Source organism: Simochromis diagramma, unplaced genomic scaffold, assembly GCF_900408965.1.
Source record: "Simochromis diagramma unplaced genomic scaffold, fSimDia1.1 OVJJ01000483.1, whole genome shotgun sequence".
Lineage (NCBI taxonomy): Eukaryota > Metazoa > Chordata > Actinopteri > Cichliformes > Cichlidae > Simochromis > Simochromis diagramma.
The window spans coordinates 461,298-486,857 of NW_024386835.1; the positions used below are offsets into that span (position 1 = coordinate 461,298).

A 25,560-nucleotide genomic window follows, 5' to 3' on the forward strand; every position below is an offset into this window, starting at 1 on the left:
TGTGTCAGAATGATGGGAAGGAAAAAAAACATGCACCAAACTTTACAGACACCAAACTGAAACAGATTCAGCTGAAAAACATTTAGACATTTAATGTTTCCTGTGAAGTAAGTGTGATCGGGATTTATTTACTAGACTACAGGTGTCTAATATCAGTTCATTAATACAGTTTGGCACAACACATGTTTTAGAAATGATTTGGCAGCCTGAGCTGCTAATTAAAGTAAACATGAGGTTGCTGTGCAAAGAAGTGGAGACTCAGGACTGATTGGTTTTTCTAACAAAGTCAGAATAATGGTTTGTATGGAAGCTTCTTTCTGCCATTGTAACAAGAATGGGGGGGTCACAATTTCATAACTCGTAATAAAATAAAGATCCTGAAGATTCACCTTGTATGCATTCTAAATTTCTCCCTGAAGGCAAAGTACCTAACAACAACCAACTTTTATTCATCACATACACAATCATACAGAGTAAAACATGCAGTGAAATCCTTGCGTCCGAAAGGACAGGCTGCAGACATGGCCGCGCCATCTCAGGGGTTGGTTTTAGCATGGGGGGCCAGCCAGGACCCTTACTGGATACCACTGGCAGGCAGGAATCGAACTTGCAACTCCTGCTCCTGGTGTGCAGTAGCTACGCTGTCCAGCTGCTTGTTATTTTATATGTATTTATTTTTGTTATTAAATAGTAGATGAATGGATGGATTGGATTTTAGATATTATTTTAATGCTTTTAAAAGATAAATGTCTCTCATTTTGTTTACTGAATTTTTTAAAAAATATTTTATTTAAAAATAATATTGTTTTTATTAAATATATGGGAAAATGGATATGATTGGATGTTAGATATTAAAAATGTGAACTTAAAAAGTAAATGTATTATTATTTTTTAATTTTTTAAATTAAGCATTGGATATGATGATATGACTGGATTTTAGATAGTTAAAAGTGTTATTTTGTTCACTTAAAATTATTATTTATAAGATATTTTGAAATAAAATAATGAAGTGCATCGATTCTTTAATTTAACCTTGGATAAATGTATATGCTCGGATTTTAGATATTATTTGAAAGATAAACATCTGCATCACTAAAACATAAAACACTAAAAAAAACACTAAAAACTAAAACATAAAACACTAAAACATACACACACTTTTTTTAAGATACTCGTTTATTTGAGTGAATAACAGCGTTCATTCAAAATGCCAGCGCGTTATGGAGCTCGGTGTGATCATATGATAGACCCGCCGCTGATCTGTATGAACTGGAAGTCCCTCCCCGGAAAAAGCATGGAGAAAATTTCGAAACAAGGCGACCCTGCGTGCAGGGAGCCGACGGTCCGTTTGTAAGTGCCGGGATGAGCTTCGTGCCTGCTTTTGCTGTGTAAAAAGCCCACGCAGAGGAGAAATGGAGAGACGGCAGGAAAACGGTGAGCAGAACGAGCAGCCGAGGAGAGATGTTTATCAGACAGGGAAGCGGATGTTTTCACTGCTAAAGCTGCAGCAAACACGACATGATGTAGGTGTAGATGGTGTTTATATTCAGCCTCTTGTTTCCACAGCAGTCACGATCTCCTCCTCTGATGGTTGGGGGGGGGGGGGGGCGAAAAAAGTCTCCGTTTAATTTTGGTTGGATGCTGCGCGGCTTAACGTGCAACCATCTCCCTCCTCCAACTCCTCCAAGTCCTCAGACTTTTGAAAACTTGGGCGTGTCTTTGTGGATGTCGGTGGTTTCTGTGCTTAAAGAGGATGTTGGCGATGAATCGTTTGGCCGTGTTCTCCTTTATATGCACATAATAAACGAGAAGCGCAGAGGCATCTGCTCAGGAAATCAGTGATTTAAGGTCGGTGCAGAAGAAGTCCCGTTTGTTTAACGTGTGGGGAAGAGCGGACAGTTTGGGGGTGTGTTCGCATTTGAAGATTCAGGATGAACAATTGGGCAGATCGACAGATTTTTAAGGTTTAATTTCACTGAAGTCAGTACCAGTTATTTCCTGTCACACCAGTAGGGGGCGCCAAAGATATGAATAAGTTTAAACTGAACTTTTCGTTCCTGGGAAATGAAAATCTTTCATTTATTTCAGATTAGAATACTATGGTTTTACGCCAGCCACTTTATTAGTACACCCTGCTTGTGCGGGACCCCCGCCTTTAGAGCTGCTTTAATTCCTGGTGATCTTAGCTGACAGCAGTGTCTCCTGTCTCCTTCTGCATGTCTTGGTTGGAACAAGTAGTTATTGGAGGTACTGTTGCCTTCCTGTCATTCACCTCCGAGCTCTGGCATCTATGAGGCATCGTCTCCCAGAGAACTGCTGCTCATTGGATATTTTCTCTTTTTAAATCCCAGAGATGGTTTTAAGGGAAAATCCCAGGAGATCAAAAGTTTCTGTCGCCACATCCAAAGTCACTTTAATCACCTTTGTTCCCCATTCTGATGCCACGTTTGAACATCAGCAGGTCGTCTTGACCGTGTCTATGTGGCTCAATAAACTGAATTACTTTCATGGGGCTGATTAGACATTTGCCTTAAAAAAGGTGTGCCTAATGAAGTGGTCGGTGAACTGGTGTCAGGCGTGACAGCATGACTGATGATGTCACAACACATCAGTTTTTTGTTGTTTATTCCTGTAAGTTTAAATTTCAGTCATTCAGAAATTTAAGTCAGCATTCACCAAAGTCATTACAGTCCAATGAAACTGTTGTTAAAAAAACAAAATAACTTTTTAATTAAAGGAAATAAAATCAAAGCTAGAGATTTTTTGAGGGGGAAAAACCGCCTGGAACAATGTTATTACCGTGTTATTACAGTCTACTGAGCATTGGGATGTCTAACACACTAAATCAACATCCTTTGGGAAGTGCTGTTTGTATTGCAACATCTATTCAGAACTTCTGAAAATCATGCCCCTATCAAATACTCTTAAAATTATAATAATGAATTTACAAAATTAAAAGTAAGAGTCAAATTACTAAAAACTAAACTAAACAAAAAGACTAACTCTGAAATCTAACTTGATGAAAATAGAAAAACTCAGAAACTTGGGGGAAAAATCCCTGTAATAATAATAAAGCTGTAATAACTTTGAGTTTTGATGTTTATTCCTGTAAGTCCTTTTGTATTGGGGCTTTTTAAGGACATTTAATCTGGTAGTACTCGCTCCCCCAGGGCCCTGTGTGGTTTCAGGGGTTATAGGGTGGAGGGATGGGAATGTGTACTGTAAGAGAAAGTTCTCACAAGCATAGAAATGCAAATGGAGTGTGAGCGGGAGAGCTGGGTTAAGGCAGAGTGGGGGGTCTGGTATTGACACAATGATCCTCTTGTCTGTAACCTTGACAATTCAAACGCCACACAGTGCAGCACACACCCCGTCATCTTCAATGCCTGTGTCACAAAGCAAACAACAAAGCAGATGCTTTGTTTAGCTTTGTGCTAAAGTTGCTAATGTATTAAAATTAAAAACGTTTAAATGCTAAAAGAAGAAGGAGGAGAAGCAGAAAACAAAGTCAAGTGTAAAGATACAAAATATTTGTGATTTTGTGAATTATTCCCATTACAGCTGCTTGAATGTAAAGATATAATAATGGAGAAGATGTCACCTCTTTGCTCCCCCAAAATTCCTGAGCAGGAACAATACCCTTCCCACAGAAAATATTTATCAGAAATGATTAAAGTGAAGAAAACTGTGGATACACCGTAATGTTGTTACAATCCACGTATTCAGTGGGAGAAATGTTTTGTCACTCATCCAAGTGACTACAATAAATAAATAAAAAATAAATAAAATAAAGTAGATCTGTGAAACGGTACTTTAGTAAAGTATTTTAGTAAATGTACTAACTGTGCATGCTCTCATCCAGTGCACGCTGTGGGTTTTACAGTATTGTAGTCTGATTGCATTGGTGGGAGGGGGGTATCAGTAAGATCCAGTCATGCTGCCCCCTCTGGCTGTACCCCTGCCCTTCAGAAATGAAGAAATACCCCAAACCCACTAGTGTAAAGCTATATCAAGATAACATTTTATACCTTCCCTTTTTTGTTTTTGCAAACACGTATTCATAGTTTCATGAAGCAGATCCAAACTGTGATGACAGTCATCACCCTAACACCAAAAATACTGAACAGCACTAAAAGGAAAACTGAAACTGACTGAGGCAGCATATTTGGTTTTGTCTGGACTTGTCCAAACACTTTTTTAAAACTACTGACCTTAAATGTTTTTTATGTCGTGTTTAGACTACTTCACTGCATTTCAGAGGAAAATATGAAACCCTTATTCTCCCATTTAAGTGACAGTCACAACTTTTCAAAGACATAAAAAAAGTCACACACACACATCCATGTGCAGAGCACTTAACATGTAAAAGTATAATACAAGTGTAAATGGATAGATTTGATCCTTTTTGTGTCATTAAAACTAAGAAGTGGCACAAATTATCTGGAATAATAATAATAATAATAATAATATGATTGCAGTGACAAGATGTTGTTTGTTATAACTGCTTCTTTGGCTGGCAATAATTTTGTACTTTTAATTAACCCCTTAAGCTGGAGGATATTTTTAGTTATTTTTTTTTAGTTATTAATTTAAAAAGATCCTTAAAAACACTCAGTAACAGCTGCACTGCAGCACTGCCACTACTTATGCTTAATCGAAACAGGAAATTAGAGAGTAAACTCCAGCGCTTTGGTAGAAGCTTATGCTCTGTTGTTTTTTGTTTGTTTGTTTGCTTTTATTTTTAAACCCTCATATTCAAAAAGTGATTGCTGCTGTTTCTGTGGTTGTTTTTTTATTTTTTATTTTTTTGTAAAGTCCATTCTTTGCTTGTGTTGGTAAATAGACTGTAGTCAACATGATTTATGAAAGGCTCATATCTTGGACAGGTCACTCTGAAATAACCTTTTAGTCTTAATGAGACCTTTGACCTGGATAAATAAAGGCTACATAAAAGTTACCTAAATGAGAGATGTTTCAGAGATTTGGGGTCAACAAGTCAGTTGTAACAGACGGTCTGTGTTTTTGGCAGATGATCACTTTTTGGCACGACGCCGTAAAGGAGTTTAAAGATATCTGCTGCTTCTCTCGGTGGGCTCAGGAGTGCCGTAACTATCTGAATCAATATTAACATACTGACGTCACAAAAATCAGGTTAATTGTTCGGTATCTTCTCTCAACTGCGAGGCTCGAGAGTAGCTGGATATCAGTGACGTGTGGAGGGCTCTGAATGTGAGAAGTGGGAGTGTGGTGGAGGTGGAGGAGGTGGGGGTGTGCATTTTAAAACCTGCTAATCCTGCTGTCCTCAATCTCTGCCTCCCGGAGGAAGAGGAGGAGGAGGCGACGGGACGGACGCGCACTGCTCCTCTGCGACTAAACTTTGTCGGCTCATACCAAATAAGCAGCTAAGGCTCACAACTGTTTCTTTTTCCCGCTCCTGCTGCAAAGCAACAGACCATCGCTGACACCGTGAAGACGTAGCATTTATTCGGAGTTAATCCTGTTACCCGGAGGATTTTAAATACCTGCCGGTGCGATGAGCGCTGCGGAAAACTCCGCAGAAAGCGACTCCAGCAGTAAACTGGAGTCTGTGATCCAGGTGAGGCTCGCCGGGCCCGCTCCAGCTCACTTGATCATTTCATTAAATGACGCAGGTGTGGGGCAAATAATCATCTGGGGCGTGCATGCGCTTGTTTCTGTTTGGGAGCAGTTTTGTGTATCCATTGCGCAGCAGTCGTGGTCCTGTGCCTGTCGTGGCACCGTTGGGTTTGTGGCACTTTTCAGACACATTATTGTGATCACTCGGTTTCTGTCATGTGTTGGGATTTTCTGTGTTTACAGCCTTATTTCATAGTTTCTCAGCTCTGTGTTGCTGATCTTTCTCTAAACGTCACAAACTAAATAAAAACGGCTGCGCCTGTCCTCCTCCACCAGAGGCTGGAGGAGAGCGTTCTGTCTGAGGAGAAGAGGCTGACAGTCCGGGGTCCTTCACCTGATGCCCCCCCTACATGTCTGCCAGCACGAGTGCGAGAGATTGTGACAAAGAACCTCAGCGACAACGGTGAGTTGCCACAGTCCTCTCTCCTTCACATCAAATCAGTGCCGTCTTTGCCTGACTTTGGCTTTTCTTTGAGCAGCAGGGGCCATGTCCTCGGTCATGTCCCTCCAGGAGGAGAACCGAGTACTGCAGGGGGAACTGGCGAGGTTGGAGGACCTGCTGGCACACAGCAGAGCCGACCGAGACGAGCTCGCCATCAAGTACGGTGCAATCAGTGAGAGGGTAAGGCAAGTCTCCAGGATGCCTGCAAACAGCACTTAGTGGTCATTTTGGTAGAATAGGTTGAGAGGTGGATGGAATCATTATAGCCTGTTAATCTCTTGCGACAAGTTCAAACACTCTTCAGGTGCTCTGGCTTTACACACATTTAAAGCTGAGGACCGTGCCACATTCCCTTTTCCTCATTTATGTGTTTTTTTGGGTCCTTCCTTTGTCTGAGATTTGCTCGTCTCCCAGGTGATGGGGGCTGGAATCAACTGAAGTGGAATGTTGCCATGGCGTCTGTCACCCTGGGTGACTGTAAACAGGGGCTTCAGTGGCGAGGGGAGATGCAGTGTTGGGTGGGTGGGTGAGTTGGGTGCTACAGCTCATTTGGGGTGGGTTGAACATTACAAAAGGAATAACTGCAGCCTGCTTCCTAAAGCACGAAGAAACTGTGCCGGAGATTGTCCAAAGGAATCTTTTCTCTTTAAAGAATAAATAAATTTATATATGTATATTTTACTCTTGTAGGCTGTTGAGATGCCTGCTGCTTTAATGTCACACATAAAACAACCAGTTTAAAGGAGAGTGTCCACCTTTTATAACTTAATGGACTCATTTCAAAAGTGTATTTAAAGTAATAACTGGTCTCTGCTTTGGGATACAGACACTCTGTAGTACTGAGCAGCTGGAATATATGTTAGTATGTGAGTCAGCTTTCTCTTAAATATAATGGAACTAAATGGCGCTCACCCTGTGCTGTTCAAAGTGCCAAAAAAAAAGATTTATAAACTCAGCAGATGTGCCTCTGTCCAGATGTCACGATCAGGTTACACAAAATAATCCACAAACCTTCTTGTGAAGAGTTTCATTTAAGAGTGAACATCTATGCAGCATAGAAAGAAAGATGTGGCTGAAAACAAAGTTAGTATTTCTTAAGTACTATGACCTCCATTTATGTAGTTTAAATGTAGTATTTTCCTTCATTTTATGCATTCATGAGAGGTTTCACAGGAAATAATCAGGATGTGTTTTGTACCAGTGCCATCAGTGTACGCACAAGCTGTCCAGAACAGCTGTTAAATGGTGAGATGGTTTGGGGAAATTCTGTTTTAAAGTCTGGAAAATAGTTCCCATCTCAAGTACTTAGCTCATTGAGAACATGTATATAGGTATTTTTGGATGCAGTCCAAACTTGGCAGTGCCATGCAGATCTGTCGTGAAGAAGTGTGAAATTAAACCCGACCCCTTGCCTCTTACCTTTCATTAAAACCACAGCTGGAGCAGGCGCTGCGTTTTGAAACAGGGGATGAAGACCACGATTCACCAGAGTCACGCAGCTTGGCTCAGCAGAATGTGGATTTGCGCAGGCGGCTGGACGAGGAACAGGCGGCCTACAAGCGCAAACTCACCGCATACCAGGAGGGGCAGCAGAGGCAGGCGCAGCTCGTGCAGAAGTTGCAGGCCAAGGTGCGTCGGTTTTATTTCCCTCTTCTGCTAAGTTGTTATTGATGAGGTTTGACTACTGGTGTTATTTCCTGCTCCTTCAGGTGCTTCAGTATAAAAAGAGGTGTGGTGATCTGGATCAGGCGCTGCAGGAGAAGTCATCTGAGTTGGAGAAAAACAGTGTAGGCGACCTCGAGTTTACTGTAAACATAAGGAAGCCGATTTTTATGCACAGGTTAAAAATAATATGTCCATGGTCATCTTTTGATTTTAGGGTCACAGCGAAACATCGAATGGTCGCCATCAAGATGAAGCAAGCAGCAACCTGGAGGATGCTTTAATCCGTCTGGAGGAGGAACAACAAAGGTGATGCATCATGAGAGAAGAGACATAAAATGATTTAACTGTAAACCTGTAACGTCCTCAGACTGTTGAAAAGTATCAGTGCAGACAAACCAGAGATAACTCAGAGAAAATTCAATATTATTTATATAGTGCCAAATCAGAAAAAGGTAAAGATCCTGCAATATTAGAGAGAAAAACCCAACAATCAACCAGAGTAAACATCTGGTTAGACACTATGCTTTTAAAATTATTAGGGTTGAGTACAATAACCTCAGTTTTATCTGAAATTACAAGCAGAAGAGGTCATCCAGATCTTTGCTCCTTTAAGACATTCACACAGTTTAACTAATTGGTGTGTGTTATCTGGCTTCATTGATAGATAAAATTGTGTGTCATCTGCATATCAGTGAAAATGTATGCTATACCTTGCCTAAGGGAAGCATGTATAATGTAAACAGAATTGGTCCTAGCACTGAACCCTGTGGAACTCCATAATTAACCTCAGGGTGTGAAGAGGACCATTTACATGAACAAATTGGAGTCTATGAGATAGATATGATTCAAACCACCTCAGCACAGTACCTGTAATACCTACAGCGTGCTCTAATCTCTGTAGTAAAATGATGTACAATATTAAGCTGTCAAATCAGAATCATTCGTAACCTCCACTAAAGCTGACGAGCTCTGAAACCTGTCAGGAACTCTTCAAATAAGCCATTCCTCTGCAGATGATCAGTTAGCTGTTTTACAACTACTATTTCAAGAGTTTTAAAGATAAAAGTTAGGTTGGAAATTGGCCTTTAATTTGTTAAAACAGCTAGCAGTGGTTTAATAAGTGTCATTGTAAAGAATTGTGGCACGTAGCCCATAAATAGAAACAGAAACATTAAAACCTGCACTAACACCATTTTTTTATGTCAAACTTTTTTAAAAATTTTTTTTTTTTTTTAGCAAAGTCTAAGAGGAAATTATTTAACTGGTATTTAAATAACACTTTTACACTGTGACCCACATTTATGAAAGCTGTGGTTGTGGGGATAGAGTGAGATGTCTGCTAATCAGAGGGTCAGGGTTCAGTCCCAGTGTTGAAATGTGTCTAAATTAGTGTGCTAGCTAGGTAAAGCTACTTTTGTCTGCTCCTTTATTCACAAGGAAGCAGCTTAGCAGGTTTCTACGCATGTCTCATTAGGCAGATTTGTTACACCAGACGCCTGTCCTTAACCCAAAATGACTTGTGACTCCTGCTGGGATCAAACCAGAGACTGTTGCACTATAGAGGCACTGTGTGTGTCTGTGTGATTGTTAAAAAGTGTTTAAGAGAGCGTGACAAAAAGCTTTATTAATGTAAGTGTGGCCTATGATGTAGCAGCACTTTGAATAGTATGAGCAGAAGACGACTGTATAAGTCTGTTTACCACAAGTATTCATACAGTGCTTTATTTTGTGCACTTCAAGCGTGTTGTCTCTATCACACTCACACTTCAGTGGCTGTATCCAGGACAGTTTTCGGTTCATTTCATCATCTTGCCCACATCTTGCCTTCCAATTATTAGTTGAACCTCCTGAGCCACAGCTAGGGTTGCACTGACTCTACAATGCTCTCAGTGCAACTTGAGCACCGGCAGTTTATTTAAAAAACTTAAATTCAGCAAGGTCGTCCTCTGAGATCAAATTCTGCTTTTGGGAACATCACACTATGATAGCTCCCTTTGAAGCTGCAAATAAATGTATATGGATTTATTACTTTAATTTTACATATGCAACAGTCTTTAAAAATGAATTTAATCAACTTATTCTTGTTTTGTTTTGTTATTGTAAGGATCGATGGACAGAATTGATATAGATGGTATTGCACTCATGCAGGAACAGCGTATTTTCATGGCCTATGTATAACAGATATAAATAGTTATCTAACTGCCAACATAAGCTGTTGGCCAGTTAGTCCACTGAGTTATTATTTTTAACTCTTTTTATTTAGGGACTGAAGATTTTTGTGAGACATTTTTGCACTTGCAGCCAAAACTATTTTTACAGGAATGAGTCATGAGCTCATCTGTGATTGTGCTCCGTTGTAATTTCACTTTAACTTTTACACCAAAAACATAGGAAATATGAGAGTGAGCAGCCTTTTTTTAAAACCACGCAGACTCTAGTTAAGGAGGATTTCATGAATTCAGTCATGTATTATACCAAACATCTGCAGGCCTGATCAATCTTCTCCTTTGCGTTTTATTTAACCACTTTCTTTTTTAAACAGCTCCAGCCTGAACTGCGTGTGTTATATTTGAGTGTTTCCATGTTGTGACTTCAGGAGCAGCAGTCTGTCTGCAGTGAATGCAATGCTGAGAGAGCAGTTGGAGCAGGCTGGTTTGGCCAACGAGGCTCTCAGCCAGGACATCCGCAGGCTCACTGCTGATTGGACAAAAGCCAGAGAGGAGCTAGAGCAAAAGGAGTCTGACTGGAGGAGAGAAGAAGAGGTGGGAGAGGGATGCTTCCCAAATATTAAAAGGAAATTCAGGAAAGCATGAATTCAGAATAATTATTACTCGTTTTAATTTCCTCTGGCCTCCTGTTCAGTCTTTCCACAGCTACTTCAGCAGCGAGCACAGCCGACTGCTGACACTGTGGCGACAAGTGGTCGGGTTCAGGAGGCATGTCTGCGAAATGAAGAGCGCCACTGAAAGGTAAACTTTGTTCTCCTCAGTCTTATTTTATCTTTTGACTCGTGTTTTGTCTCTCACTCCTTCTCTCCAATCTCCCGCAGGGACCTGTCAGATATGCGTAATGAGCTGGCTCGGACGTCCCACTCTGCTCAGGTGTCCTGGGCCGGTCTGTGTGCCACGCTGCAAAGTCGGGAGGGAGGAGCAGTTCTGGCTCTGGAGCAGGAGAAAGCTCTGAGGGTTCAGCTGGAGCAGCAGCTGAGAGGTCGAGTGGCAGAGATGATGAGCTTTCAGAGCAGGATGGACGCAGAGAGAAGCGAGCTCAACGTCAGGTCAGGGTGCCGAGCCGTCCTGCAGGCTTACAGTCGTATAAGTTGTTTTTAATCGAGCTGTCCAACAGGAGGAGCTAGTTTAGTAAAAGGCTCCATCGTGTAACAGCAGGAAGACTTCCAGCACTTTTCATTTAAAACAACAGGAACTGACTCAAAGTGAAAACTAAAGGTCCTTTTTACCGTCCGCGAGAGTTTAATTTCATATTGTCTGTTTTCGTTCTCATTTTTAGGTTGTCCGATTTGGTGCGAGAAGGGGAGAGACTAAAGGGACAAATTGAAGAGCGTGACAGAGAAATTGTGACACTAACGAGGAAGCTCGAGGTGAGACACCAGTCACGGAGGCCATAATGGTTTCATACTGGTCCGCTTCATGTGCTTCATGTGAATCATTTCCCTTCAGGAGCAGAGCGGCAGTGATGAGACTGACATGCAGCTGATGAGGACTCACACTGAGACGCTGTTAGACACACTGCGGGACATCGCTCAGGTAAACAACACACACATTTTTACATCAGCTGATTTCTCAGTGGGAACCCAGATGGAAGGGCTTCATTTTAACCTGCGTTTACAGACGGTTTCAGCAGACGGAGAGTCGTCATCGTCAGAAGCAGATCAGGACAATTCTGGGGCTCTGATTCGTGACTCTTTCCCTCGAAGGCCGTCCTCTCCCACTCGACCCTCCTCGCTGTCTCCTCTCCCAGAGGCGGCGCTGTCTGCTCTCCGCTCTGCAGTCACAAACAAGACACTCCAGCTGCAGGTGACATGTTAATCTACAAACACAAAGGACCGCACACAAACATGGAACTCTCTGATAGAGGTCACCGATTTTATTTGCCCCCCTTTTCTGGATGTTTAAGACAAGCTAAACGACTTAAAAATCAATGAAGCTCAGACATTAAGTGCTAAAATCTGTGGTGAGACTTTAAAATCTTTCATGTTGTAGGTGCTGTATCCTTGTAACACCATCATCATCATTCCCTCCACTTGTCCGGTTCTGTTTGCAGGATGTTCGAAGCCGTCTGCTCTCTGCTCAGTCGTCTGTGCAGCAGTTACGAAAACAGCTTTCTGAGTCCGAGTCGGCTAAAAGAGACGCAGAACAGAGAAGCCAAACTCTGCAGCGGGAGAGGGACGCCGCTCAGAGAGAGAGAGAGGCCGCGCTGCGAGAACGGGACCGTGTGAAGCAGGAGAGAGACACGCTGGCCAGGTTTGCCAAACTTCACCTACAAAACCCGCCTCGAGACCCAACAGTGTATTTATCCTCAACTCTGCATTATATTCTCACATGCACACACACACATGTGGTGAATGTTGCAGCGAGAAGGTGAACCTGGAGAAGACGGTGCAGGCAGCGCAGAGCAGCAGCCAGCTCCTGCAGATGGACTGCGAGAAGCTTCAGCTGACCGTGGCGTCCGTGCAGCGAGAGCGAGACCACGAGAGGGAGGAGAAGGAGGCTGCCGTGCAGGAGAGAGACCGGGCGAAGGCAGAGACGCTGAGGGTGTAAGCTGGCTAATTCGTAGAGATTAAGTGAATGTGATGTGGGCACTAATCCACACGCTGCACATGCTCACAGTGTGCCATTCAAAAGATCTGCATCAGCTTCCTCTACATAAGCATCTCAGTCATTAACAAACTCCTCCCTGTACAGCCCCAACATCTCATTTACAGCTTTTGTGTAAAAGTTTGACTCTGTTCACAACTATTGTGCTGTCCAGTCGTCCCTTCCTGCAATAGAACAACAAGCTTCACACACTAACAGATACACACCAAGAGTCCTGCCTGATTTTCAGTGAACAACACGTGTTGCCTCAAACAGACAGAAGCAGTTGGATCAGAGCGAGAGTCGAGCCTCTGCTCAGCGTGGCGAGTTGTCTGCAGTGAGGGAGACTCACCAGCAGGGGGAGGTTCAGAGGCAGCTGCTGGAGCAAGAAAAAACACAGCTGTCTGAGGCGCTGGCTCGGGTAAGAAAATAGTAATAGTCTGTGTATTTGTCAGAGGTGAAGCGCTACTAGAGTACTGCCAGAGTGCAAGGGAGCGACACTCTGCCACTTTTTTGTTTTGGATGTATTTGTTGAGAGGAAATTAAAGTTAGTCCATTAAAATTCAGTTGTCAGTTTCAAGGTTTTTCATGCGAGAAAGTTAATGAAGGCAAAACGAGTGGTGGAAGTGTTCATGATATTAAGGTGCAGATTTAGTAGCAGTGTCCCAAAAACAATAGAGCATGCTTCTTTCAGCGCTAAATGTAATGTTAGACTGTGTGTTGCAAATATCAGTAAATCAAGTATTTTAAATATTTTCCCTCTGATGTTTTGTGAAAAGGAAAATCCTACAAATACATTTGCAATAAGGCCACTAAACAACCTGCAGTGTCTACGGCTTTCAGCTCCAAAGCTGATGCTGCACGTCATCAGACAGCAGCTTTGTAACGAGTTATACGATTATTTTTGCAGCTGACCTCATAAATATATTTTTAGGAGTTTCCCTTTCGAAGCGCTGACTGTACGACTGTACATGTCGTCTGTGACACAGATTTCAGGTTTTTGAATAGTTTGTCTTGAAGCAGCACTCCTCTGGAGCTCCTGCCTCCACCTGAGCTGTCTGATGTAACTAAAACTCAGAAGACTTTATGTTTTTAAGTTTAGTCAGACATTTTATTCAGTTATTCTTGAAAACTTTCAGATAAACTTGTGGTGCAATAGCCCGACTGATGCGCTCGACTGTTTAAACAAATAGCACCTGTTTGACCGTGATTCTTCCCTCCAGGCTGAGAGCAAAAACACGGAGCTCTGTCTGCTGCTTAACAAGCTCCAGTCTGAGGATGCAGCTCTCAGAGACTCTCTGGCAAAGATGGGCAGCATGAACGAGGGTCTGGCACAGGACAAAGCAGCCCTGAACACCTACATCCTCAAGGTAAGGGAGCTGCAGTGCTATTTAAAACCTCCACATATGTAGTTTCAAGCCCATTTGATATGAAATACTCTTGTGTCTCTGTGGACGAGAGTTAATGCCAGTGTAAACAGAGTAATGTAGTTAGATTCAAATTCAGGTGTTGCCAAACTGTGATTGGTGTGCGTCATCACCCATTTTCATCCCAGCCGAGTAAAATAAACAAACCTGTTCTAGATTTTAAGAGGTTTTCAGGCCTTTAATGTGACTTGCTCTCACCTCTGTGTCTAAGCTCGAGGAGGAGAAAGCCGTCCTGCAGGCTCAGAAACGCGACGCTGAGCAGGAAAAGCTGACCATCAGAGATGAGCTGGTCCGGCTGGAGCAGGACAGGCTCGAGCTGGAGTCCGCCCGCATCACACTGCAGCAGTCGCTGCAGGACGCCGAGCTAAGCCGCGTGGGGATCGAGGTTGAGCTCCAGAGTCTCAGGGCTGAGAGACTTAAGCTGCAGGAGAAAGTCACCCAGGTACAACTACACATTACATCATTTCCACTCTGAGAGCACTTTAAACATGCCTTGAATGATGGATGTTGCATTCCTGTGCACATTGTCTTGTAAATAAGAGAACACAGGAAGATATTTCCTGTTTGTAAAACACCGGTCTATTACCAAAGCTTGGTTAAAAAAGTTGTTTGCAACATGGGCCTAAAGCGTTATTTTGAATGACCCAAAAATAAAGGCAGATAATACGACCACATGACTGATTTCTCGCCTCAGTTATTTTAAAAACACATTTAAAAATGGAAAGGAAAGTTTTTAAATCAGACAAACTGTTGGTTAAACTTTGAAACCCAGAAGAACGCAGCAGAGGAGAGACGTGTGTCCGGTGTGTGCAGGTTGGTTTTTGCAAGGTTGATGAGAGACCGCTCACATACGACACTGTGACATGCAGTACCTTTTCTGTTTTTGAATCATCATGTACTTCACACTAATTATAAATAAAAGTGGGCCTTGATATAAACCATGAAGCTGTCTGATATAACAGTATGAAGGTGTTTCAGCTCCTCTCTTTTTAAGGCTTTTGAAAGCCGTTCTCTGATTGGCTGAACTTTGCAAAGAGAGCTGTGGGCCTTAAATGACAGTGACAAGTACATCTCGTATAACTGACATAACAGAAACTGGGTGTTTATAGGACTCTGAAGTCTGAGCTTTTGGCTCACAGAGGTCACTTAACTGACCTCATCATTTTGTACTCGACAGCTTTGTGGCGAGGTGACCTCTTTGGGTTCTGAGTTAAGTCTCGCTAGAGGAGAAGGCCAGAGGAACGAGGTGGCCTTGGAGGAGGTCGGCCGCAGTCAGGCAGAGCTGGCCCGGGACAAAGCGGCCCTCGTGGTTCAGCTGACAGCATCTGAGAGGGAGAACGCCATGCTGTCTGAGGAACTGGCTGCTTTCAGGCATGTTTGGTTTCAGACTTGGTTAATTACTCAAAAGTGCTCAGCGCACGTGTGTGTAAGTTGTGGTTGTAACCTGCAGGTCGGAGCGTGAGTCCCTGGAGACCAGCCTGTTCGAAGTGCAGCAGCAGCTCGTTCAGGTGGAAACTCGCAGAGAGCAGCTGGAGACAGAGAACCAAACCCTCAGAGTCCGCTGTGAGACGGCTGCAGGTGAGAGGAGACGTTGTTTTTTATAATTAAAGATAATAAAAGTCGGTCAATAACAGGAAAGTGTTGTATTTGTTTTCCTGATTGTGATTTCCAGCTGAACTGAGGCGCGTTCGCTCAGACGGGGAGATTGCGTTGGCCCAGGCTGAGCGGGAGAAGCAGATTCTGAGTCAGACTTTAAATGCGGCACAGCTGGAGGCGCAGCAGGCCTTGCGCAAGGCCTCCTCTGAGCATCAGGAGGAGGTGGAGAGACTGGTCTCAGAAAAGGTGAGTGGGTTCAGTGGATCACTGTTAGTTTAAATGCTATTTGTATGAATGTTTTTACACTTGGATGAATGTCATCATGGTGTTTTGCAGGAAGTTGTGCGGCACAGCTTGCTGATGGAGCATGAGGTCACGCTGAGAAAGCTCAGGCAGGAGATGGAGGATCAGCTCAGCAGAGCAAAGAGAGAAAAAGAGGAGCTGCAGGATGAAATGCGGACTCTGCAGCACGATAGAGATCAGTGTCTCCTCCAGGCTGAGACGGAGAAACAACAGGTCTGATCCCAGCCTGTGAAACTATTCAGCGTCTAGAGCTGTATTTATACATCAGATAGCATGTGTCATTTAAATCTTTGGTTTAAAACAGATTTCTTAAAATAATGTCTTTGTTAGAAATGCCAGCATGGCTCAGGCTGTTCCTTCCCCCCTTTTTAAACTTTGTTTTAGTGTTAACCAGACATTTTCTGTCCTCCCAGGCTCTTTCTTTGAAGGAAGCAGAGAAGACGGTTTTGTCTGAGCGGGTTTCCAGTCTGCAGGCTGAACTGTCAGCTGCAGCCCTCGAGACCGAGCGAGTGGCCAGAGAAGCAGCTCATTACAAAGAGCAGGAACAGGTGACGGGAGGAAACGTGGAGGGTTTCACTTCCTCTCCTGATTTGTATTTTGTTGCTGTTGTCGAGGCATGAATGAAAGATTAACTACAGCATCACCCTGTTTGTTTTCCTCAGATCAGAGTCGGCGCTCTGACCAGCGAGGTGCTGGAGCTTCGCTCTCAGCTGGAGGATGCAGCCTCCGCTCGTGAGAGGGAGCTCCACAGTCTACAAGAGACATGTACTGATCTCCGCTCGCGTGCTGACATCGCTCTCAAAGAGGTAGATCATCCTCTACAAGAGCCAAAATGCATAATATCAGATACCAACATCCTAACATATACCTGGTTTCCACTGATGTGCCGAACCATGACTTGATGGCCCACATTTGAACAGATTTGAGAAACAAGAAGTTAGAAAATAAATTGCTATAAGAAGAAGATCAAAGCGAGGAGAATCTGCCACTGACCATCAGTGTTTACAACTTTTTTGCATCTGTGGAAGGTTGTAGATATGGGCAGAGGTCAAATATGAAAACATAAAACAGTTTAATTAATTTGTTTTCATGCTGCAAACAAACAAATGTTCTGTCCAGTGACCTCATTTCATCTGATTTTCACCCACCAGCTGGAGCAGTGCAGAGCCGCCCTCGCAGCCACAGAGGAGAGCCGAGACCAGCTGAGGCGGGACTTGTTGGAGACTGAACGCCGCCTGAACCAAACTCAGGACTCAGCAGAGAGCTACAGGAGAGAGGGCACAGAGCTGCGCCGTGGCTTCAGTGATGTCACCAAGGAGAGAGAGGCTCTCAGCCAATCAAATACTTACCTGAGAGAAACTCTGCGAAGTGCAGAAACTGAAAGGATCAGGTATGCATGAGATTGGCAAAGTAACCAGGGACAGAGACACAGAGTAGATGAGATGTGTAAGCAGTGTGTGTGTGTTTTGTTAGTGTGAAGCGACAATGTGAGGAGAAGGAGCAAAAGCTGTCTGTGCTGGAGGAGAATTTGTCTTCCACTCAGAAGGAGGTGACAGAGCTGCGGAGCTGCCTGAGAGAAGTTGAGAGATCACGACTGGAGGCTCGGCGAGAGCTGCAGGAGCTCCGCAGACAGGTCAGGCATGCAGTCATCTCTCTCACATCTGAGCAGAACCTGGGAAATATGTTGCACACAGTTTTGCCTCTAAATGTAAATTTTCCTTTTGTCTGGCTCCAGCTGAAGGTCCTGGATGGAGAGAAGGAGCAGAAAGAGAGGGAGGTGGCAGAGCTGCAGACTCTCCTGTCGCTGGAGGAGCAAAGAGACGAGGAGAGAGGAAAAGAGGTTTTCACCCTCAAACAGAAGCTGGCTGAAGCCGAAACAGCCAGAGAGTCCCTCAAGAAAGAAGTGAGAATGGAGCAAAGTGAAGAAATTTCCAGCTCTTTGTTAATCTTGCTGTCTTCAGTGTGTCACTGTTGTCTCTTCTGTCTTTTTTATGTTAATGCAGCTTTCCATGACTCAGAAGCGTCTGCTTGAGTCTGAGTCGGGCTGGCGCAGCTGCGAGAGAGAGCTGACCGCTCAGCTGCAGGAGGCTCGAAGCTGCGAGAAGAAGCTTCAGGACGAAGCTAAGAACTTGTCCCTGCGTGCTCAGACGGCCCAGGACTCCGCCGCTCACTGCAGCCTGCAGCTGAGCGAGGCGCAGGGCCGGCTCGCCGCCACTGAGTCGGAGCTGACCCGAGCCGAAGCCACGAGGAGGGACCTGGAGTTTCGTCTGAGCAGCCTGCAGTCGGCGCTGACGCGGACGCTGGGCATTGGAGCGAGTGGCAGAGGACCCAGGGGGAGGAGCCCAGGAGGGAGCTCCACATCACCTGGAAGCATGTCACGCCACCACAGCGTCTCACCTCTGCGCTCCTCGCTGTCGCCTCCTAAAGGTGAGAAGCAAACACGAGGCCTTTGTTTCATTATTGTTGCAAAGTGTATTTAGCTCTGAGACAGGATGTTTCATCACTCTGATAAAAAATGACTCCAAGACTCTTCAAATTTTAGCATAATTAAAGAAAAAAATTACTGCTTACTGACACTCATAACAAATAACATGAGGAATTACTTTTTGCTGGTCTTGTCTCTGTAGCATTATAAGAACCCTCCTTCACTCCTTCAGCTATCTCAGCGTAACATCTTTCCGTTTCTCCTGTACAGAAATTCGAGGAAGCACCCCTGACAATACTTTGGGCTCAGGCGCTGTATCTCCTGAGAGAGGGGATACACCGGTGCCTCTTCTTCAGTCAGAGCTGGACTCCGAGACTGTGCGAAGCGGTCTCAGAGACTTCCTCCAGGAGCTGCGTGATGCACAGAAAGAGAGGGTAACGGGGCTGCGCGGCACGAAAATGACAGTACATAATAACTCGAGGATAATCTCTTTGTTTGTGTAGCTCAAGTCTTTGTTTATTGCTAATTTTGAAGGATGATGTCCATTGTCAGCTGGGGTCCGTGCAGCGGGAGCTGGAGGAGCTGAAGGTGGAGCGGGACTCTGCTATGAGTCGACTCACTCAGCTGCAGTACTCCATGCAGGAGTACCAAGAAGGTTAGAGAGTTTACCCAAGTTGTTTAGAAAGAAGGAGATTTTAGATGAGCTCAGGGAAACTTTTCGCTTTCAACAGTCCGCTTTCAAAACTCTGAAATAACCTTCATCTGCACAATGAAGGCAAGCTGCCCAAAACCCATTTCTGAGTAGAATTAAAATTAAGTCCGATAATCTACTGCAGGCTGTGTTGTTTGGATGTCTCATTATAGGGAAGCGTGGACTGGATGAGCGCCTCACCACCACCCAGATTTTGCTCCAGCAGCAAGAGGAGGCGGTGAGGAGAGGAGACAGAGAGCGGCGAGCTCTCAGCGACCGGGTGAAGGATTTAGAGCGAGCGCTGCAGGCCTCTGAGACGGATAAGAAGCACATACAGGTACTCCATGTTTTGTGTTGTCACTCACACAGCAGTGATCCCAGCTCGGCTACAGTCAACATATGGTAGCGCAACAGAAGGACAATAACTGGAAGCGTGCACTGTCAACAAATGTAATAACAACAGATGCTGGCGCACACTCAGTGTTGCACCACCTGTGGTGTCCCCTGCCAGCTCTCCATATGTTTGTTTTTAATACCAGCACCTTTCAAAATGATTCACCTTCTGGGCTGTGTGTGCTACTGAGTGAATCTTTTATCTGTTGTATTTTTTAGAACAAACGTATTGAGAAGACAAGGAGATTGTTGAGCTGTGGCTCCTCTCTGTTTCTAATTGTCTGTTCAAACATAAGTGAACGTAGACTTAATATGACCCTTCTCCTCCATCCATCTCTGCAGGATCAGTTAAATAAGCAGCGTGCTGCCGAGATCCGCCTGGAGGTGGAGAGGAAGCGCCTGCGGGAGGCGCTAGAGGCAGCTGAAGCTCGCGCCACCAGGGTGGAGCTGGGGAGGCGCAGTCTGGAGGGGGAGCTGCAGAGACTCAAGCTGAGCCTGGGAGACCGAGAGGCTGAGAGTCAGGCCTCCCAGGAGCGCCGCGACTCTCTCGTCAAACAGGTACAGACACAGAGCTGTTTATTTATGACTCATGATCAGCTTAATGCGATTAGTTGGGCCTGAGAATTTCCTTCTAATACAGGAGATTTAATGTCACTGATCAGCTGGTGAACATTTAATTATGATTTAAGGCTATTATTTATTCTTATAGTCTGCCATTTAGCCAGACTGATGTACACTATAGTGTTTACATATACAAATAAAGCAACGACTTAAATACAAAAACATCAGAATTAAAAACTTAAAATCTAAAGAAACAAAGCAATCAGTGTCAGTAAAAGTTACCTTGAATTCATAAAAGTCCCGTTAACTAAATAAAAGAGATATAAGATGGATTTAGATTAACAGATTTTGCAGAAAGCGCACCAAGAAATCTTAGAAACAGTGCTGCTCTGTCTCCTCAACCATAGTCGACATCAGGTGAGATCTGCCGGGGCTGATGTCCTTGAGATAAAAAGCTTTGCTGTGGGGGGCAGCCTCTGCTCTGTCGCACCGTGGATATGTGAAAAATAGTTTCAGTTAATCCACCACTCACTCCTGGTTTCTGTTTCCAAGGAAACATTATTAGTTGTAGTGATTATTCACTAAAATAAAAGCATTATGCAGCAGCTGCACTTTATAGTTGCGGTCCTGGTCGCTGCACTACATTTGACAAAAAGCAGCACTGAAATCTCAATTTGATTAAAAAAACAGTTTTTTTTTTTTGTTTTGGCCTGAAATAAACTGGTTTTGTACTTGGTTTGGTTTCAGGTTACTGAAGGAGAAGCCCGCGTAGCTCTGCTGCAGAGAGAGGTGGAGATGCTGAGCCAGGCTCTGCTCAAATCTCAAGAAGGTGAAACTTTACTCAGAGAAAAAATCACTTCTCTCAACCAGACGATTCAGGAGGCGGCGGCCCTTCAGAGCAGCACGCAGGGTCGTATGGCTGCCCTGCAGAAGACGCTCAGCATGGCTGAACAGGACAGAAGGCTCCTGCAGGTGAGAGAGAGAGAAAACAAAGGGCTTCAAACAGCGTGGCTCAGATGTGAATGTTGACGTGAGAATTATTCTATGCCGTTAAGGAACAAATGGATGCATCCCGAGCGTCATTAGCTGAGGCGAGGAGAAACACGGCCACCCTCACTGAGCGCGTGCAGAGCCTGCAGACCGAGCTGACCGAGAGTGAGCTGCGGCGAGAAGAAGTAGAGTCTGAGCTGAAGAGCGCTCAGGAGGTTAGAGACAAACAGATCGCCAGAGACGCTCGTCCACCTGCAGGGCTGCCGATCTGAAGCTGTAAAAGAGTCGATTCTGCACAATGCTGAACTCAGGCCGGTGTTCTTGATAGATTTCTGTCTTCCTCCGTCAGGCTCTGCGACAGCGCTCAGCCAGTCTTGCGGAGGCTCAGCGCAGCGCCCAGTCGGCTCAGACAGAGCGGGCCGCTGTGGAGGAGCGGCTACGTGCGCTGCAAAGAGCAGTCGCCATGCTGGAGACGGAGAAAAAAGATGCAGAGAGGCAGGCTGTGAGGCTGGAGAAAGACAAGAACGCACTGAGAAACACACTGGACAAGGTCAGCGCTGTGTCAACACGTGTTTGTTTCTTTGTTTGTTTTCTTTGTGACCATCTGACATTAAAGATATTAGATTTATATACCAGTTAAGATTCAAAATGGCCTGCAGAGCCTTATAGCTACACCACACACGCTGATGCATTAAAACTACTTTTAAATAAAATATCAAAACAGCCTGAGAGAAATAAAATGTTAAAAACGTCAGATAAGTACGAGCTCCTCTACAAAATTGCCTCCAAGCAAATTCTAATTGTATGATATCATTTATATAAATCATTATAAAAACATGAGAAGTTGATTCTTTTAGTATTCTAATAAATATTTAATATTTACTTCCCTTCATTTAAATAAATGTTTCCAGAAATTCTGAATAAGATATGACATTTATACACATATAAAGTGTTTCCTTTGTCTCTTAAACTATAGAACTGCACAAAAACACCGCTCACATACTGTGTTCACCATCTTGGATGAGTGTTTTAGTCACCACACCACCACACCAGCTCGCGTCCCTGTTTTGAACGGCTTGCTTCGCTGTTGTTACATGTCCATGGTTACATTTTTCATCAGGTTGAACGTCAGAAGCTGAAGTCTGAGGAGGGCACGATGCGGCTGTCTGCAGAGAAGAGTCGCCTGGATCGCTCTCTAAACACAGCCGAGCAGGAGCTGCAGGAAGCACAGCAGCAGATACTGATGCTGCAGGTAGGGAGGAGGCAAAAGACGACCAAACTGCTGCCGAATCCTGCTGAAAGATTTTGTTTACTTAGCTGTGGCTGGATACGTCTACTGGAAGTGAGGGTTTGTGCAGAAAGAGCAGGCGAGAAGAAAGCCAAGCAGATGTTTCACAGTGACAAAATAAACCTGAGTTCTCGACTTGAGCAAGGAGCTTAAAAAGACTTTAAAATGATTTTTTTAACATGCAAGGTGACATAAATGTGTAATAATCTACATTTTTCCCGTGGATGTAAAAAACAAGATTAGTTTTAATGTTATATTGTAAAGTTTAAGTTCATAAAGTGACATCTGAGTAATTTTCACAGATAACCAAACGATTGGACCAAAGACATGAGATAGTTTTGGGAAAGCTTCATTTTAATGATGCTAAAGTCTTAACTATGTTTTTCTATTTACCACAGACATGCCAAAAACAAGCAAATAAATTAAGCTTTAGTGGGTTTTGGAGGAATTTTGAAACGCTCATTAAAGTTGTTTATTTCAGGTCGGTTTAACATTTCAGACTTCTCCTCTTTTCTCCTCATTCAAGCCAAACTTTTCCCAAGCTGCAGAAATGTGCTTTAACCGTCGCAGTAAATCCCAAAGCTTTAACGTTCGCTGCAGAGTTTTAAAGACTGTGAGGCTAACGGCCGTGTTTGGAGTCTTTTTTTTTTTTGTTGCGTATTCTTCGATTGCTGAAGTCTTAAAAAGAGGAAAACACTTTGTGTTGTGTGACCTGATTCCTGCTGGAGGTTTGTTTGCGTGAACCATCACTGATTTGGTGGAGGACTTTAAAAGTCCCAGGTGTCACTAGATACCAGATAATTTCATTTCTCAGAATTTACTTTTTCTAGTTCACAGATCTGGAATCAGATTTGGACATGACTTTATTAGACTATGTGACGTCTTCTTTCATTAGGATGATTCACTTTTCCCGCATTTTGTCTTGCAGATGACACACAGCTTGTAGTTGACCTTGTTGGACAGCTGTTTTACATGTTCTTAGACAGGCTCACTGCAGCGCTCCAAACGATATGCTTTATTATCTTTTTTTTTTTTTTACTCTGTTGTAACTCCGTCCATAAAACTCCAGTCGTGTTGGCTTTCCTCCAGATGTTCTGTTCCTCTCCTTTTACATTTGGTTGTCTTCCCGCGTGTGTGTGTGTGTGTGTGTGTGTGTGTGTGTGTGTGTGTGTGTGTGTGTGTGTGTGTGTGTGATGAGTAGACTCAGCTGGCTGAGATGGAGCAGTCTCACAGTTTGTGCGAGAGTTTGGTGAGGCAGCGCGAGGAGGCCCAGCGGGAGGCGGAGAGGCTGAGGACGAGCTTTCGGGATATCGAACGGACGCTGGGCACTAGAGAGCGCGCTCACCGGCACAGAGTCAAAGGGCTGGAGGAGCAGGTGCTCACATTGTGCTGTGTTAAAAGCTTTTTTTCTCTTTTTTACCAAGTTCACCTGTAGACACACCTGATGCTTGTGTTTCTGTTGCTTTTAACAAAGTTGTTCAGAATATATATATAATCCATCCATCCGCTTTCGCTTATCAGGGTCGTGGGGGGCGCTGGAGCCTATCCCAGCCGTCATAGGGCGAGAGGCGGGGTACACCCTGGACAGGTCGCCAATCTGTCACAGGGCTAATACACAGAGACAGACAACCATTCACACTCACACCTATGGGCAGTTTAGATTAGTCAATTAACTTATCCCCACAAACTGCATGTCTTTGGACGGTGGGAAGAAGCCGAAGTACCCGGAGGGAACCCACGCAAACATGGGGAGAACATGCAAACTCCAAATGTTACTTAGCTGGATCCAAGTTTCATTGAGTATAATAGATATGATGGATCATATCTGTGGGCACAGACACATCTGTGTTTCTTTCATCATCAATAATGTTGCTTCAGCACAACTGCTTAATCAGTCTCATTGTTTTTTACAGGAAAAAAAACTAATAAAATGATAGTGCTTGGATTTTTTTTCAACAAAACTTCATCTTAAAATGTTGTGCAAACACAGATGGAACAATGCGATCATTAGTATGTTGAGGTGGGAAGTAACAAAAGTACAAATATCTGTAATTTCTGCTTCTTAGTTTTTAAAAACAGGCACGCTATTTTATGTTTAAAGCATCGGAGGGACGTTTTTGTTTCCCAGCACCACACGACTTCAAAACAAGGAGGCAAAAACATATAGTTTATGTGTCATTTTTTGCACTATACTCAGTAAGTTAAGTTAAATTAAATTAAATTAAAAAGTAAGTAAGTAAATACAGAACCCGTATTGGTGATACAGGTGCATCACTTCCTGAGCAGCCTTTCTGGTGTGGAAGTGTTCCTGAGCCCATGGAGTGATTTCAGTGACTGAATCAGTTTTGAAGTTTTGATCAGTTTTGATTCCTCCAGATTCTTCAAATGTTTTGATGATATTATGTGCCACAGATGATATTTGAAGGTTTATGTTGAGGAACATCACATTTGCATTCCATGCATTTGCAGACTGGTGAACCTCTGCCCATCTTCACTTCTGAAACGCTCTTTTTATATCCAGTCACATTAATAATCTGTTACTAATTAACCTAATCAGCTGCAAACAAGTTCCTCCAGCTGTTTGTTTTTAGCATCACTTAATTTTCCAGCCTTTTGTTACTGCCTTCAAAATCCCACTCTTCTGTCCACGTCTGTAACCTGCAGACTGGATTTAAGATTGAATCATGTCATCAGATTTAAAAATTACATGTTTAACTTCTGTTTGTTGTCACCTTTATCATTACTGCAGGTGTCTACTCTAAAGGAGCAGCTTCAGCAGGAGATGAAGAGGCGGCAGCCGTCTCTCCCGTCCTCCGTGGTGTCAGCAGGGAACCGAGACGCAGCTTGAAACCAGAAACACCAGCAGGAAACTCCATCTTGAATGTCTCATAGCAACAACGCTACTCCACGGTTACTGTACTGTTTCAAAGATGTTTTATTTTGTGACACTGAATGAACACTATTGTAATTTTGAAGCCTTGTATTTGTTTGTTGTTTTTTTTTCATTTTGACTCGAGAGAGGAGGTGGAGCATTATGATTCAGCCAGCTGTGCTGAAAACACCAGCGGCCGGCCTGATTACTGGCAGCCATCTGCACTCGATCTTTGTCCAGCATATTCCCAAATTTCTTGTTCTTATTCAAGAATCACCGCAGGACTCTCCTCCAGACAGGCTGGAATGAAAATCTGCAGATTCCCCCACGTTCATGTGAACAGATGAGGACAGAAAGGGAGGACTTGGGTTTGTTAGGAAACAAACAAACTGAGCATAATGAAGGAATTGTACTGTATGTTCTCTCTGAAACAGATTT

The 25,560-nt window shown here is 43.7% G+C and overlaps 1 protein-coding gene across 4 annotated transcripts; it reads left to right on the forward strand.

Annotated features, from left to right (window-relative positions):
- The first annotated feature begins 1,284 nt into the window (after positions 1–1,284).
- LOC120731555 (rootletin-like) lies at positions 1,285–25,225 on the forward strand. Of its 4 annotated transcripts, XM_040028625.1 has the most exons (38): positions 1,302–1,434; positions 5,452–5,596; positions 5,932–6,058; positions 6,135–6,277; positions 7,535–7,726; positions 7,807–7,884; positions 7,977–8,068; positions 10,359–10,524; positions 10,625–10,731; positions 10,812–11,039; positions 11,270–11,360; positions 11,440–11,526; positions 11,611–11,796; positions 12,044–12,243; positions 12,354–12,536; positions 12,853–12,997; positions 13,800–13,946; positions 14,215–14,445; positions 15,181–15,374; positions 15,454–15,581; positions 15,676–15,845; positions 15,936–16,115; positions 16,316–16,450; positions 16,565–16,708; positions 17,054–17,292; positions 17,376–17,535; positions 17,638–17,805; positions 17,906–18,329; positions 18,598–18,761; positions 18,862–18,982; positions 19,192–19,355; positions 19,754–19,969; positions 20,720–20,944; positions 21,028–21,177; positions 21,312–21,512; positions 22,083–22,214; positions 23,452–23,625; positions 25,000–25,225. In XM_040028625.1, the coding sequence occupies exons 2-38, from the start codon at positions 5,534–5,536 to the stop codon at positions 25,096–25,098; spliced, it is 6,054 nt and encodes a 2,017-aa protein (XP_039884559.1). In that variant the 5' UTR covers positions 1,302–1,434; positions 5,452–5,533; the 3' UTR covers positions 25,099–25,225. The 4 variants fall into 4 exon arrangements, with proteins under 4 accessions (XP_039884557.1, XP_039884561.1, XP_039884559.1 ...); XM_040028623.1 differs by lacking the exon at positions 5,452–5,596 and having other exon boundaries at positions 1,285–1,523; XM_040028627.1 differs by lacking the exon at positions 5,452–5,596 and having other exon boundaries at positions 1,301–1,434.
- The last annotated feature ends 335 nt before the right edge of the window (positions 25,226–25,560 follow it).